Below are 16,134 nucleotides of genomic sequence, written 5' to 3' on the forward strand. Positions count from 1 at the left end.
ACATATAAGGGAGCTATTATAGGAGATACTATATTTTATCTGCTAATGGATTTATATTTAAGTTCATTTTACACAAGTCTGCTACACATCACAGCTCTGTCTAGCAGGGAAGGATGCCTGCTTGCTTATAAAACAATTACATTTAAATATGTATTATTTATTATTATTATACAGAATTTATATAGTGCCAACAGTTTGCTCAGCACTTTACAATATAAAGGGAGACAATACAGCAATGATACAGTTCAATACAAGCGTTAGGAGGGCCCTGCTCCTTGGGGCTTACTATCTAAGAGGAAGGGGCTTGTGGTATAAAAGCTAATAACTGTAAGGGATGGACTGGTAGGAGGAATAGAAGATTCCGTTATTAGCTGAAGGCAGGATAGGCTTCCCTGAAGAGATAGGTTTTCAGAGATCGCCCAAAAGTGGGCAGAGTAGGTGATAGTCTGATAGATTGGGGCAGAGAGTTCCAGAGGATGGGGGAGGCTCTGAAGAAGTCCTGGGGATGAGCATTGGAGGAGGAGAAAAGGGAGCTAGAGAGCAGGAGGTCATGCAAGGAGCCGAGAGGACGGTTTGGGTGATATTTGGAGACAAGATTGGTGATGTAATTTGGGGCAGAGTTATAAATGGCTTTATATGTTATTGTTAATGTTTTGAATTTTATTTGTTGGGCAATGAGAAGCCAGTGGAGGGATTGGCAGAGAGGGATGGCAGATATGGAATGGTTAGTAAGGTGGATGAGTCCGGCAGCAGCATTCATGATAAACTGAAGAGGGGATAGCCTGCGATTAGGTAGGCCAATGAGGAGGGAGTTACAATAGGCAAGGCGAGAGATAACAATGGAGTGAATAAGTTGCTTAGTAGTTTCAGAGATTGCGAACGGGCGTATCTTGGAGATGTTGCGGAGGTGTAGTCTAAAAGATTTGGACAGTGATTGAATTTGGGGCTTAAAGGACAGATGGGAGTCCAGGATTACACCTAGTACTCTGATATGAGGGGAGGGACTGATGGTTGTATTATTGATCTTGATGAGAAGTCAGGGGAGGGGGCATGGGCTGGAGGGAATAGTATGAGCTCTGTTTTACAAAGATTAAGTTTGAGGAAGTGGAGTGACATCCATGCCAATGTGTCGCTTAGTAGGTTAGTAATGCGAGAGGAGACTGAAGGGGTGAGGTGGAGTAGAAAGATTGATTTGTGTGTCATCAGCATAGAGATGGTAATGAATTTGGACTAAGCTATAGGTCAAATGTAGATGTATGCCTCTGCATAAAACTGGGTTTTGCATTAGGCAGGTGAGTTGGCATGTGCCAACATGTGTCTCCTTTTTGTGCACTGACATACGTTATTGATGTGCACTTCCAATGCATTTTTGAATAAAGAATTTGGCAGTTAACATCCATTAAGCCAAGGCTTGCTAACACCTCGTATACAAAGGAAAAAATATAACACTCTGGGGTTGATTTACTAACAGTAAATATTCTGACTCGCCTACTAGGCCATAAACTTTATCTCCAACAATGTATACAGTTATACCACATGGTGTTGAATTTATCCCTTGCATCGGGTCAGATAGTTTAACTCAATGAATAAACTCACATGTTGAGGAAGTCAGATGAGGAAACCCATACGAATGTTCCGTTTAATGGAGAATATCATAGGTAGAAAACTGTTAATATTGTAGCCTCATGGAAGATGCATTCAAGACAGGATACAGTAGAATGATTACAGAGAGAGGCAGGGGGAAGGGATATACACAGGTATGGTGAGAGAAAGAGCTCAGCTTAGACAGAAGGAGACAGCTTAAAGTCACAGAGCAATGATAAACAAGTGATGGTGACAGAGAAATAATAATAAATCAAATAGTGTAACACAACAGTAAATATACTGTGCTCTGTAAGTGCAGTTGCTTTATATCTGAGGGGAAGCTCTGAAATGAAGCGAAGCTCTGCTGATTTTCTTCATCTTATCAACTGCAAGCAAAAATGCAGTTTTTCTTATTTTCCTTGCAAGTTCCCTTCAGATCTAGAGCAACTGCACTTGCAGTGCATAGCCTATTTGCCTTTAGTAAATCAACCCCTTTGTGTTATTATCTATATTATATATGTCATTATACATTATTTTAAAGTGCAAAGTGACTAAATAAACCAATTATTTACTTTTCATTTCATTAAGTAAAAATAACGAGGAAACTAGTACAAAGTGCATATGTGATTCGCAGTGTCAAGTCCATCCACAATTCATTCAAAATCAGACAGCAAAATGTCCTCCATTAAGTGCAATCTCCACAGCATAAAATCAAGAACTTTTCACTCTCCTTTTCTCCTTGTTGATCTGCTGTGTGACACTATCACCAAAAAAAAAAAAAAATACACATTTCAGCCCGTTTGGACTGACCAGATATAACTGAACCCTTAATCTAATAAGCAGCAGCTCTAACCACACTTTAGGAAAACACTTCCACATATAGGAGAGTCTCTCTCACTCCTTCCTCCTGTATTAGCTTATCTCCAGCAGTATATATACATAAATATAGCATAACAGAATTATAAAATATTTATAACAAGCTAAAAAGAAACTCTCAATCACGGAGTGCTTGCCCAGCACTAAAGTATAAACATTCAATTGTAAAGGAGTAACTGTATGCCACACTGTCAGTCTGTAAGTGTGCATACTTCTGTGCGGATTCTGTACTGACGCATTTCATCCCAAACACACTATTCAAGAGTCTCCGCTCTCATCAATTAAATGGACATATAAAGGGTACTTGTGCCCAGACTATGAAAATTATTCTTATCCCTCCCCCCTTATCTCTGGCTAGTAAGTCTCTTATTTTTCAGCTTCCACTAACAGACCAAATTGTCCAGCAAAAATGGCAATTAGTGGGTTGAGACAAACCATTTAACACTAGCAGGGGTGCTTACAATGGTCAGATTTTATTCAATTATGCAAAACCTTTACCCCAAATGGAAAAAAAAAACTTTAAAGTGGAAGTAAACTCTCCTACAGCCAAAGAAGCTGCCATTTTAGCCTCTGCTTAATCTGCAGTTTCCATGTTGCTGCACATGACAAGAGCCATGTGATAGATTGACAGTTTGATTGAGAGCACGAGCAACTGTAACAATTATCATTCGTGGCATGTCTTGAATGTAAGGCTAGCCATACATTATGCAGCAGTGATCGTATGCAAGAAAACAGACAGGCTGGTTGTACTGAAGTTGATTGATAGATCAACTTCATGGCAACCAACCTACCCATAGATGGATCGGCATTCTGGTGATTCCTGCTGAACCTGCCAAATTTCAATCTATCTAAGGCAGGCTTAAATGTTTTTGGAAAACAATGGGTTTAAAAAGTGTTAGCTAGAGTTCATTTGAATGTGTTAGTTAATCCATCTAATCCATCTAAATCTGCTAGTGTATCAAACATTACCCTCTCCTCAGACTAGCAATGTTGTTGTCTAAAGGTGTCTCCATTACTCGTCCATCCAGAGTACAGCCAAGAAGACAGGAAGTGTATTACTGGCCAATCATCAGGTGAATATAAAGGAAAAAAGACAAAATACTAAACTAATGCAACCACCACATTTAAGGGTTTCTAAACTGCAATATATTACATTTTTGTTTTTGGGATTAATACCACTTTAATACCATAAACCCCAAGCTTAACTATATTTTAACCCTTAACCTGGTTTACTGTGAAAAATGAAGAAACAACTAAAATTGTGTCTTTAGCTGTGCATTTTTATTACTTTTAGATGGATTGTGGACAGATTAGAACCCTTGCACAAAATAAAACAGGAGATCTAACATTTTATAGTTGTCATCAGAACAGGAGGTGAGAAAAAGTCTTACAATGCAGACAATTGTTCCGGTGACAACCATTCAAAAGGGGACTTGTCCTTGCTTTTGTGAGATTTCCACAAGAAATCTCCCCAATGGGAGTTAAGAAGTTCTATGTAGAGTATGAACGCTAGAGACCTGTAGGTTAGCCTAAATTGTCACATCAAAAAACATAGAGTTTAGCCTAATATATAAACACCAGACAGAAACTTAGATGTTCCTGTTCTCAGATCTAAAGCTATAAATTTGCAGAATTTATACTTCAAGTGAGAGGCCTAAATAGCTGCCGACTGAGCTCTTTCCTGATCACAGTAATTAAAAATTTGTCTTACTTTGGCTCTGAGGAAGAGGGTCCGTCCCTCGAAACGCATAAGCCTTTGGATGCCACAAAGGCTTCCCATAGCACTGGCTTGAGGCGGTCTTGTCTGCATCCCATTATATGCCTGTTTTTCACATGCGTTTGTGAGTAGAATACTTATATTTTATATGTTTTTAGTAAACTGTGTCTTTGGTAATACACTAGGTCGGTGCGCCCCCTTCTTTTTATTGTTTATTTCAGTTGAGCGAGGAAACCCACAGTCCTGAGAGTGCAGCAAAACCTTGTGTCACCATACCTATTGGCCAGACTGATAAACTACATTCTATAGCACCGCACCTGAGTGCAGGAGTTTGTACTGTTGTTGTCTTTGGCATCAAATATTCAGCGACTATATTTTGGTATAAAGGGAAGATATAAAATACTGTAGAATGGAAAAATACCTTGCATAACAGGATGCTTGTTTAGCATGAAGTTAGGTATATTATCCCCATTTCATGATGCTAGTCCTTAAAAACAGATGGTAAAAAATAGACACTGCTAGACTATATTATTAATCAGTTCACATAATACATTTCTGTAGTTAAAATGCAGACATATTTATTAAACATTCGCAAGGGAAGAACACTAAATTATTAAGTTTTATATTATACTGTCAGAAGTCTTATACTTAGAGGTCTATTTCACCGAAGATTCATACAGCATTCACCTAAGATTCACACATTTTATCAATTGAATTCTTTTAGAAAAGTATGTGAATCTTGGGTGAAAGTTGTATGAATTTTTGGTGAAAACATTTGTAAACATACCCGTAGTGTAGGCCAGGCATGTCAATCTAGTGTTTTATGGCCTGCATGTGGCTATCTTGCTCCTTCTCTGTGGCCTCAATGATTTTAAAGTACATATTGAAACAGAACTATTTTTCTTTAATATAATGGGGAGGGGTTAAGTTTCTATTTTCTGTCCCCTCTCATCATTGGAGAGATTTGCCACTTTATGTTTACTGGTGGCCTCTGTCACCATGAAAGAAAGTGAGGGGAAATGCAAAATTTTGAGGTTGTCCGTAGAACAAGAAATAAGGAGAAATATTCCAGTGGGGATGCTTGTTCTGGGGACAACTGTCCAAGAGAAGGATTTCCTCCAATTTCCAGTTCCAACTCTCGGAAGTGAAGGAAAATTTCCCCAATAGTACACAAAGAGCACAAAATAAATTGGTGGGGGGTTTAATGCTCTTTTACTTTATCCTAAAATGTTTTGGTTATACATACAGTTTAAAGATAGAAACAAATGATTTGCCTCTAGCTGTTCTTTAGTTGATAAATTAAACTTACTTAATTTTGAAGCTAAATGCTTCAGGAAAGGTTTTATGGCCCCTTTCTTCCAACATTCTTTCAACATACTTTGATGTTAGGTTCCAAAGTGCTATAATCCTTTTCTGGAATTAACACGGTATGGCCTTAGTAGATATAATGTAGCCTTTTTAAAGATGCCTTAATTTGTCAAATAAGCCTCCTGTTCTATCTGAGTTTGACATGCCTGGTATAGCCTGGGCCAGCAGCACTTATAGGGCTTCCCCCAATCTCTGCAAATATTTCCAGCAGTTATGATAAGCACTGCCTCTATCAACAGTCTGTTTTCTGATATATACAGGGAAAGGTATTCTTCTCCATATTCTGCTTCCCTTCAGTTCATCCTAGAAGTCATTTATTGAGGAGCTATGAGGCAAGGTCAGAAACGGCAAAGGGTACTGCCTTGCAATCACTTGTCAGAATGAAAAAAAAACTAACAATACAACACAAAGCCCTAGGAAGATCCACATCACTGGTTACAGGCTGCAAATTTTTGGTCACAATGATAAACCGAACGGTATGTGAGCACTTGAAATACAAAAAATAGGTTAGAGTATGGCACCTATATCACTTTTCTTGGAAAAGGAGTGGAAACACTAATTTATTTCTAGAATAATACCAGTGTGCCATGTTGGAGGACTAAATGTATCCCATATTCCATAAGTAAACCAATGTCTTCCCAACTTCTTTTTTCTCATGTGCTTTCTAACAAATCCAAAGGGGTTTTATCAGCATTGACAATGTGGGTGGGGCCAGGAGCTAAGGCATTTGATTCAGAGGGAACGATACACACACAGACTAAGAAAAGTTAACAGATCTTGTAAGGGTAGTATGATTGAAGCGTTTCAAGAGTACTTATAGCCACACAGTTGGTATAATCAGTATTAACTATTGTGGTAACAGGCAGGTTACTTGCAGTAACAGGTGCAAAAACACTTGCAGTAACAGGTGTAATAACTGGTGGGGTTAATGCTTTACTAAACCCCAGAACAACTTCACACAGTGTGTGGATGCAGGCACTAATGGCGCCAAAGGTAGCATAGGCAATAGTGGTCTCAGTAAGTAAGGCACATTACAGGTGAGACCTTCCTTACTGGTACAGCATCTGCACCTAGGATGGTTGCCAAAGGCCACCAGGGATTGCAGCATGCAATCAGACAGCTGCTGTCCATGAGACACCTGCGGGGTCAATAGAGGAACATCATTCTCCACATCATCAGTCTCCACTCCATACAGTGGCCAGATGCCACCTCCTGAATAAAGTAAGACCTACAGCTGCCAACACCAAGGTTACCTCTGTAAAGCACAGAAGCCCACTGCCCCTCACATATTGAGAAGATGAAATTGAGAAAAGGGAGAGGTGTTCTGAAGTCCAAATGAGGATTAAACAGGCTAGATGTACAAAGCTGCAGCTGCAGAGATACAGTACTGTGAGTATTGTCACCCTAGGAAAGTAAGGGCATTTTGGCAAGACCACCAAGTGAAAATAAAGGAAAACGGCCTGAAAAAGTGGTGAGGTGCAATAAACTACATTTTTGTTAATGGGTTTAGATACATTTGATTAAGTTATAGATGGGACAACACTTGTCTGATCTCTGAATGTCTGAGGTTATTTCAGGATGTGGTGTCTATACGGAACTGTTTGTTTCTGATAACCTTCTGACTAATAGAAAAGTCATTATAATCATTATAAACAAGTAAGAGCCCCTTTCTTTCAGACTCCCTGTACAATTTTAAACTAACAACAGAAACAGAATGGATAATTTTATTAGCAGGTGGTTTTATTCATCAACCAGGTGTCTTTACAGATATGTACAAAGTCCTCAGACAAAGGAAAAAACTCAATTTGCCATCAGGGATTTTAAAAACAATCTGTCAACAGATAGAGATATTTAATTCAGCGGTGTCTCCTTAGGGGATAAAGGCTATTTACATGAAAGTAATTGGTAGGCTAAAATCAGAACAGGTTAGACAAAGAGGAAATTATGCACAATCAGACAAAAGAAAAACAAATAGGTCCACATTAAAATTGTACATACCTAGTTGGAAGTGGTCAATTTTCATAGTACTGTTTGTTAAAGTACCAACAATTGTAATGATTGAGATTTTTCGTATTGCCATTTCACAAACTGATTCAAGATACTCATCCCTCTGTTGTGAGTACATGTTATTGTCTTCTTTTGGTGTAGTGATGAGCTAAAAGTTAAAAAAAATAATGTAAACTTACTAAGCAATATTTGACATACAATGCATGCCACTAACAAATTTGACAGCACTTAGTCAAGCTGAAAAAAGACACCTTGATCAAACTGAACCCAATACCCCCCGCTCGCCCTCGCACACACACACACACACCAGTTTGCATTCTCAGAACTTAAACCCATAACCGATCAAGAGGAAGGTAGGAAAAAGCCTTATAAAAGCATGGCCAAATTTGCTCTAAGGCCCCATGTACATGGGACACTTCGGAACGATGGAAACTGACTGCTGGAAAACGTAGGTTTAGCTGCGTTTGCATAACGTTTTTATGCACATTTATGTGCGTTTGTGCTTAGAAGCGTTTTTTAAAGCTAAGCACAGGAGAACCTCCCAAATGCCCACAATGCACTGAAAAGTGGTAAATTATTAACTATTTCAGACTGTTTCAGAGAAATATAGAGAGTAGAAGCAGAGACTGCAGTATGTGTAGAGATTAGCTAGGTGTGTGTTGCTCATTAACATTTCTTTTGTTTCCAAGGGTGGGAGAGGGGTCTGGTGGAGTGAGTCATTAAGGTCACCTGGCAGGGGGTCATCATGAGGAATTTGAGTTGTGAATGGGCATTAACATATCTTTTGTTTCCAAGGGTGGGAGAGGTCTGAGGTGTGAATTGGTCATTACAATGTGTGACAAGCTTGGTAGGAACATCCTGTGTCCATCTGAGTACCTTGAAAATGCTTTGCATGCATTTTTCATGATGAAAAAAGGCTCTGGACAGCATCAGGAACTGGAAGAGTTAAAAAAATTTGCAAATGTTTATAAACGTGATTTGCCGCGTTTACAAGCGTTTTGCGTTTGAAACACTGATAAAATCGACTGCTGAACACAAGTTTTTTGCGTTCAAAAAACGACTGTAAACATAAATGCCTGTAAACGAAGATGTGTACATGGACAACATTAGGGTGAGTTCAGGGGCTGCTGAAAAAAATGCTGAACAGCTCCTAAACGTGAGTTTATCAGCTGCAGTGTACATGAGCCCAAACAAGAAGAAAAATACTTTTTATCACCAAAAGGCAGCCAGCATCCTGTGTTGTTATTTCTTATATTAGTAACCTTTTATATTTGAACATTTATATATACTGCTTATTCATTTTTTCTTTTAATACAATCTTCCTGAGTCAGCTTGAAACCAATACTTGTGAAAGACTATTTCAAAATTTCACAGCTCTTCCAGTTAAACTCCTTCAGTATAAGGATGTTAAATCTCTTTTTCTTCAGTAGCAAACAGTGTCATGTGTCTTTTGTGGAGACTTTGAGGTGATCATTTATGTGTTAATATAAGGTGATCATTGTAGCAAACTTGCTCATCAGAGTGGGACGCGGAGTTCCCCTTTTTTTTATTTAGAAGTATTTCTCAGACCTTAATTCCCTACCCCCTCCCTTCCTGAGAGGCAAACGTTATATCCTGACAGATGGTGTGGGTCAACCCAGGTTAAGGCATCCTTAGTCCGGTGCCAGGCAGTCTGCGAAAGTGTAGCCTTACTCACCTAAAGTCCCGATAAGGCCAGCGTGACCCTAGAACTTGCCTAGGCTCACTCATCATAAAACAGATAAGGCAGATTCTCCCCGGAATTGAAAGAGATTGTAACCTCACAAAACCTAACAGTTAAAGATGACAGAATGAAATGAACATTCCTCAAGTCAGGTTTTTTCCCCTATGTTTCATGTTATGGATTATGACAGATGTTGGTTCTAATTCAGAGTTCTCCCGACTGACCCCTCCCAAAACAACGTAGTGGCCAGTGTTCAGAGTCGCCCCCCCCCCTTTCAGAAAGATTTTAAAAAGACAGGCTGACAAGATTAAGAGAAGCTAAATACATCTCCTGATCTTAACATCGTAACAGAGGAGATCAAAGACCCTTCCTGCTCTGCAACTTGGATATGCTTACAAATCAAGGCATATTGGCAAGTAACTTAACCCTGTAATTTCCTTTCTATTATCTCTTTGCTGTATCTTTATATGCATCTAGTTACATTTTCTTTGTAAATATTTTATTGCACCTGTTTGGCTCTTTTAGTAATAAATCTTTCTTTCTGAAAGTGTTAAACTGTTTCTAAGCGCTTACTTGCAATTCACGAATTCCTGCCTTTGAAGAGACGCTACTGTGTTTGTTTAATCCTCTGCCCAATCGGCCTGCGGTGACCGTATTGGACAGGCGACTTTTCAATCATTATAGTGTATATTTGATAACGGGAGTTTCCCAGTCTCCGACAAAAGTGGTGGTGGCAGTAGAGGGTTAGTTGCATAATTAACCTGACCCAGTAACAAGCGCATTCAGGCTGCAGGCACCGATTGTAGCCCATTAGCTGGACAATCGCTGTGCAGGGTGCAGCTTGGTGTGGCCTTGTTACACACGTCACACTGCGGTTTTAGATCAGCCGGTCCTTTGGTCACGAGTTTGGTGAGAAGGTCTGGGGTCTGACGACGTGGGCATGACGTATTATTGTTGGTCGCAGTCGTGCGATTGTCGCATGTTGGTGGCGGCGATCGTGACAATCATATCCTCGTTAATCACCTTTTCTTGAGAGAAAGTAAGTATGTTTAACTTTTCTCAACAGATGTACTTATGGTGGAAAGTGGGATTGTTAGATGACGGGTGTTCATTGTTAATTGAGTGGACCTTGCACCACTCTGGGGCAAGGAACTCCAGGAACAGTTGCACTTTATAAATCTGCTGCCTCATTAGGGGTTAAGTCCAGCAATATGTATGCCACCCTGTGGACTTCTCTTTTGTTCATTATCTACATTTTTCTGAGCACCAAGAGCTTTGCTGTCTCTATGCTTGTGGTGCCAGTTTTTATTTCAGAGTGAAACAGCAGTTCAGAGAAAGCTGCACTTAACTAAGAGGAAAAGAATCAGTTTTCAATATATAAAACTGCTGTAGGTCCCTACCAGATTGGATTTGACATACTGCATGTGAACTTTCTGCAAAAAGTCCTGTTTGTGTACCATTGGGGAAATTTTCCTTTACTTCCCAGAGACAAACAGGAAATTAGAAGAACTTCGTTTGTTGGACAGTTGTCCCTGAATCAAGTGTCCCGACTGGAATATTTCTCCTTACGTTTTGTTCTGGGAACAATCTCACTCAATATTTCTCTGGACTTTATTTCATCATACCACTCTCAATTTTCCAACATGGTACATTTCAGTTCACTTCTTGGCCTTTCTTCTGCTCTTGCGTTATTCTCTCTCTTTGTCCAAAAAATTTTCTGTCTACATGAGGTGCCTTCCCAAACTGTCCCCATTCTAGGCATTGGTTTTTGGAAGCCTTCTGCAAATCACTCAGTATCTCCCTGGACTTTTCTTCCACTTTCACGCCTTGGTTTCTGCTCATCATGACAGTTGGGCTTCTCTCCTTCTCAATAAAAAAACCTGCTTTATGGGCAGTGGCAGACTTTAACAACATCCTCTTTCCATTCCTCGTTCTCCAGATATTCCTGCTTTAACAGTCATTCAAAAATCCTTTCATTCAATCTGGTCTGCATTGCAAAGCTTGCTCCAAGCAGCCACTATCAAATTTAGAATTTTTGCAGATCATCACAGGTGCAAACTAATTCCACTCCAACCTAAAGACAGGGTTTGGCACTCCATAAAAAACATTAGACTCAGGGACATGGCTAACCACCGATCAGCATGGATGCCAGAATCTAGAGCTCCTAAGCCAGCCAGAGACTCACAGCAACCACACCCTACAGCTGGCGAGATCTCAAACTCGTGTCGACACTTAACACCAGGGGAAACCGCCACACCATATTCCACAAAAGGAATCAAAAACGCGAGCCTCAGAAGCTGACAGTGTTCTTCACACCAGCAAGAAAAAAGACAAGATGGCACCACCAGTTCTGCACTCAACAGGAGCGCCACTTACACAGACCTCCTTATGCAGACCTGTTGGAGATTGAGGCACAGTGGGATCCCTCAGACATCTTCTCACCCACTCCATCATCTCCTGCAAGTGGTAGCCCAGCTAAGTCCTGGATTCGCCTGGATACAGATTTCCTGGACAGAGAGGTGAGCCCCATACATGACCCTGCGCTACCACAGGCTTACCTACCACCTTCAATTGCTGCCCTCCCTACTTCAGATTAACTGGTGCTAGACACCACAATGAAGGCGATGCACATATCACTTTAGAGCTCCCTACATAATGATTTTGCCGCTATGTTCACTAACTTTACTACAGAAATGCAGGCTATGGGGAAAAGAGTTCACCACATAGAGAATAAACTAGGGGAAATAACAGACACAGTTAATGACCTAGTAGATGCACACAAAGATAACAGAGATGAACAGTAATGGATCAGAGTGAAAATGACAGACTTGGAAGATAGGTCTCGCTGCAACAATGTAAAAATAAGGGGCATATCAAAAAATGTACAAATTTCAGAGCTCGCAGGCTTCGCCAGAGATCTAATCTCAACATTATTGCCTGAGCTGTCTCCCATGGAAACAATCATAGACCGCATACACCGCTTACTAAAACCTCCACACTTGCCAGATGTGGTCCCCATCGATGTCCTGATGAAAATACATTTTTACCACACAAAAGATCAACTGCTAACTAAAGCATGAACCCTAGGGACCCTACCTGCTCCATACACCAATCTCCAACTGTATGTGGATCTCTCCCTGTACACTCACCAGCTTAGACAGCAATTTAACACAATCATGAAAGCCCTTCATGAGTACAAGATCACCTACCAATGTTGTTTCCCCACTAAGATCTTGGTCTCTAAAAATGGGGTAAGACACGCTATTTCTAACGTGGAGGAAGGCCTCAAAATGCCCAAATCCTGGGGCACTATCCCTGACTCCCCAACAACAAATGCCTCTCCACATACAGTAGGAGGACCTCCAACACCCTGGCATCATCTCTCCAAGAAACATCAACACAAACCTAAATGAGCTCTTGCAATTTTACAACTACAAATGTTAATATCTTTCGGTTAGGCTCCATACCTGTTGCAACTAGCCGCACAAACGTATATTCCACAACGCAGTCAGCAGTTTCAAGAGTTGCAATCTGCTGATTTTCTTGATTGTTGATTTGTTAATTGTTTTATTTTCTAATTGTATTTCTCCATTTAACCATATTCTCTCCTATTTATTGCGGCAATATAAGCACCTTCAGAGGTTCATTCCACTAAACTTCGGAACGTCTGCTCATATACTACCTGACACCTACTTCTGCTGCCAACTAATACTTACCAGCCTTCTTTCTAACTCTGACTAACTAAATTTTGCCTTAACCTAATACACTTTCACCAAGCACTAAGATGAAACTCCTCTCCATCAACACCAAGAGTCTAAATCACCAAGCCAAACATGCATCTCTATGGTGAACAATAGGGAAATCCAAGTACAACATAGCATGCATACAAGAAACACACTTTAAAGCCAGTGCAGAACGATCTTGCACCAACAAACACTTCCCCCAGCTCTTTAAAGCATGTGGACTAGACAAGAAAAATGGGGTCATGATTGCAATAAAGAACAAAGTTTCTTTCACCTTACATAATAATCCTGCAGATTCTGATGGCAGATACCTTTCCCTAATCTGCACCATAGACAATGCCCTCTATGCTTTGGTGAACACCTAAACACACATAATTCCCACCAAATTAGATTCCTGTCTAAACTAATGAAAAAATTCACAAAATATGCCAAAGCCATCTAATAATTTGTGGTGACTTTAACATTATTCCAGACCACTACTTGGATGCCTCTTCTCATGCCCGTCGACATACTTCCCCGATGGGAGTATTCCTACGAAAAGATCTTAACGAAGTCTGGCATTGTTACCACATACAGAGCGAGACTACACATTCTTTTCTCATTGCCACAACTCCTATACCTGCATTGATTACTTTTTGGTGGACAAATGGCTATTTTCCAACATTAGCAAATCTTCTATCTCTATGATAACCTGGTCAGATCACGCACCAATCACTATCACTAATACTACCTCATCAGCTTCACCACCCACAAGGATCTGGAGGGTCAACTCATCGATTCTGCAAGAGACACCACACACTGACGATGTTCGAACCCAACTGGAAGCATTTTTTAAACTTAAAGTGTTACTAAACCCACAACAGTAAAATCATCCTGTACATGCAGTAAAGCATGCTTGTTATACTCACTGTGGAACCTAAGGGGTTAATCGTCTGCATTGTATAAAAAATCTGTTTGATCCTTTCTTTTCTGTTCCTCCCCTTTTTCAAGCAACCACCTCTTATCTCCTGATAAGACAGACTGAACCGTAGGCATTTGTACATATTCAGTTTGGTGTGCATTGCTAGAGAGGTTTTTTATTTTCTTGGGAGAGTTGCATGTGATCAGCACAGGCCCAATCAGCACTGGTTACACAGAGGTCAGGGGTTTTGCATCCTCCTAGAGCAGAAAGAAAACTCCTCCTACAAGCTTTTAGCTAGTGCTGGACTGGATACAGATAGAAGTCACAAGACTGCTCTAACTTCTGATGAGAAAAGGAACTTAGCAGTTTATATTTACTAAAATAATTGCACTTCTATGTTCTGTGTACTGTGGGAGACCAGATATAGTGGATGCAGGGGCCTCGGTTTAGTAACACTTTAATACAGGTACAGTGACTGACTCTTATACGCTATGGAATGCCAACAAAGCTTTCATTAGAGGAATTCTTATACAACTAAGTGTGAGGGTTTGGAGTAAGAGATTGCAGGGTCTAGACTTTCTTACAGCTTCTATTCATGACATAGAACAAAAGAACCAAACCTATCCTTAAATCTAAACTACTGATTTCAAGAACTAAGAGCCCTATTACTGGAATATTTTGAAAAATCCCCAAAAAACTTAAAGCCAGATACTATTCCACTGGCAACAAGACCAGTAAAGCAATGGCCCTCAAAATTAAAGGGTATCACACTCACATAGCTGATGCTTTCAGGTGCTGTTATAATACCCTGTATAATCCAAAAGATAATCCATTATCCCCCCAACCATCTAAACAAGAAATTTCTTAAATTAAATCAATCTTCCTTCTCTAACACCAGTCCAACTCGCATCACTAAATGCTCTTTTGCAATCCTGAAATTATTAAATGTCATTTAAACACTACCATCTAATAAATCCTTTGGACCTGATGGTTTCACAGGTGAATACTATAAACTGTTTGACACAACCCTTGCCACTCATTTACCCGAATGTGTAATGACGCAGCTTCCTCTTCTTTCTTCCCTTAGAAAATGCTGAAAGATCTCACTGTATAATTATCCAAGCCAGGGAAAGATCCCACCATCCTTCAAAATTTCCAACCCATCTCTTTATTCAACATAGATCTATGTGAAATTAATAGCCACCATTAATAGCAACATCATGCCTTCACTTATCCACCAAGATCAATCTGGCTTTGCTACAGGCCGTTAGGCCTTCGGATGCTACACGTAGACTCATCAACCTTGTACACCATGCCAACTGTACACAAGCGCCTTCTCTGCTTCTATCACTAGATGCAGAGAAGGCATTTGATAGAATACACTGGCCTTATTTCTAAGAGGTCCTCCATAAATTTGGAATCATAGGAAATATCCTATCTGCCATGTTAGCCCTTTACACTTCTCCCTCAGCTCAGGTATACATGTCAGAGATGCTATCCAAACCATTTAATATTACAAATGGCACTCACCAAGGTTGCCCCGTTTTGCCCCCAATCTTAAATCTACTTATGGAACCCCTAGTGGAATATACAAGATCTAATACTGTTAACTCTGACTTCTGTATTGGCTCCATAGATCATAAACGTAACCTCTTTGCTGATGATATAATACTAATGATTACAAATCCCATTACTTCCCTGGCTTTGGTAAAAAAGGTCTTGCATAGATTTAGTGCCATATCTTACTACAAAGATAATACAGACAAATCCTATAATATTATAACTGGTATCTCTTACCTAGGAATAACACTAACAAGCTCCACAAAAAGTCTATTTACCAATAATTTTATTGAAGCTCAAATGATAATTCTAGAAACACAAAAATTGGCCCAATTTGAATTTACATGGTTGGGCAGATTGTCAGCTTTCAAGATGATGGTCTTGCCCCGACTGCTATACCTATTTCACACACTCCCTATTCCATTATCACAATCCTACCTAGCCTCTTTAAAACTCATCATCCAGCACTTAGTTTGGCAATTCTATCCCATTCACCCCCTAAAATTGTATGGGGAAATTGTAACCAAATGGAACTATCCATCACAAATTCTGGTCATGTTCTTCTATTAGGAGATATTGGTTAGATATCTCTGATTTACTATCCATACTGACCAAAACATCCTTCATCTTATAGCCTCAAATGGCAGTTTTTAACTTATACATGGAATTTATCTCA

The 16,134-nt window shown here is 39.9% G+C and overlaps 1 protein-coding gene and 1 pseudogene across 1 annotated transcript in view; one reads left to right on the forward strand and one right to left on the reverse strand.

Annotated features, from left to right (window-relative positions):
- Positions 1 to 16,134, reverse strand: part of CCDC80 (coiled-coil domain containing 80) — a 179,233-nt gene that overhangs the window by 128,788 nt on the left and 34,311 nt on the right. The window contains exon 3 of the mRNA XM_089665167.1: positions 7,544 to 7,700. Coding sequence (XP_089521293.1) covers positions 7,544 to 7,700 — 157 coding nt within the window. The remainder of the gene's footprint in view (positions 1 to 7,543; positions 7,701 to 16,134) is intronic.
- Positions 11,852 to 12,667, forward strand: LOC149432473 (uncharacterized; annotated as a pseudogene).

The sequence above is a fragment of the Staurois parvus genome, unplaced genomic scaffold (assembly GCF_062004578.1).
Source record: "Staurois parvus isolate SC_StPar_1 unplaced genomic scaffold, SC_StPar_1.0 ptg002140l, whole genome shotgun sequence".
Classification (NCBI taxonomy): domain Eukaryota; kingdom Metazoa; phylum Chordata; class Amphibia; order Anura; family Ranidae; genus Staurois; species Staurois parvus.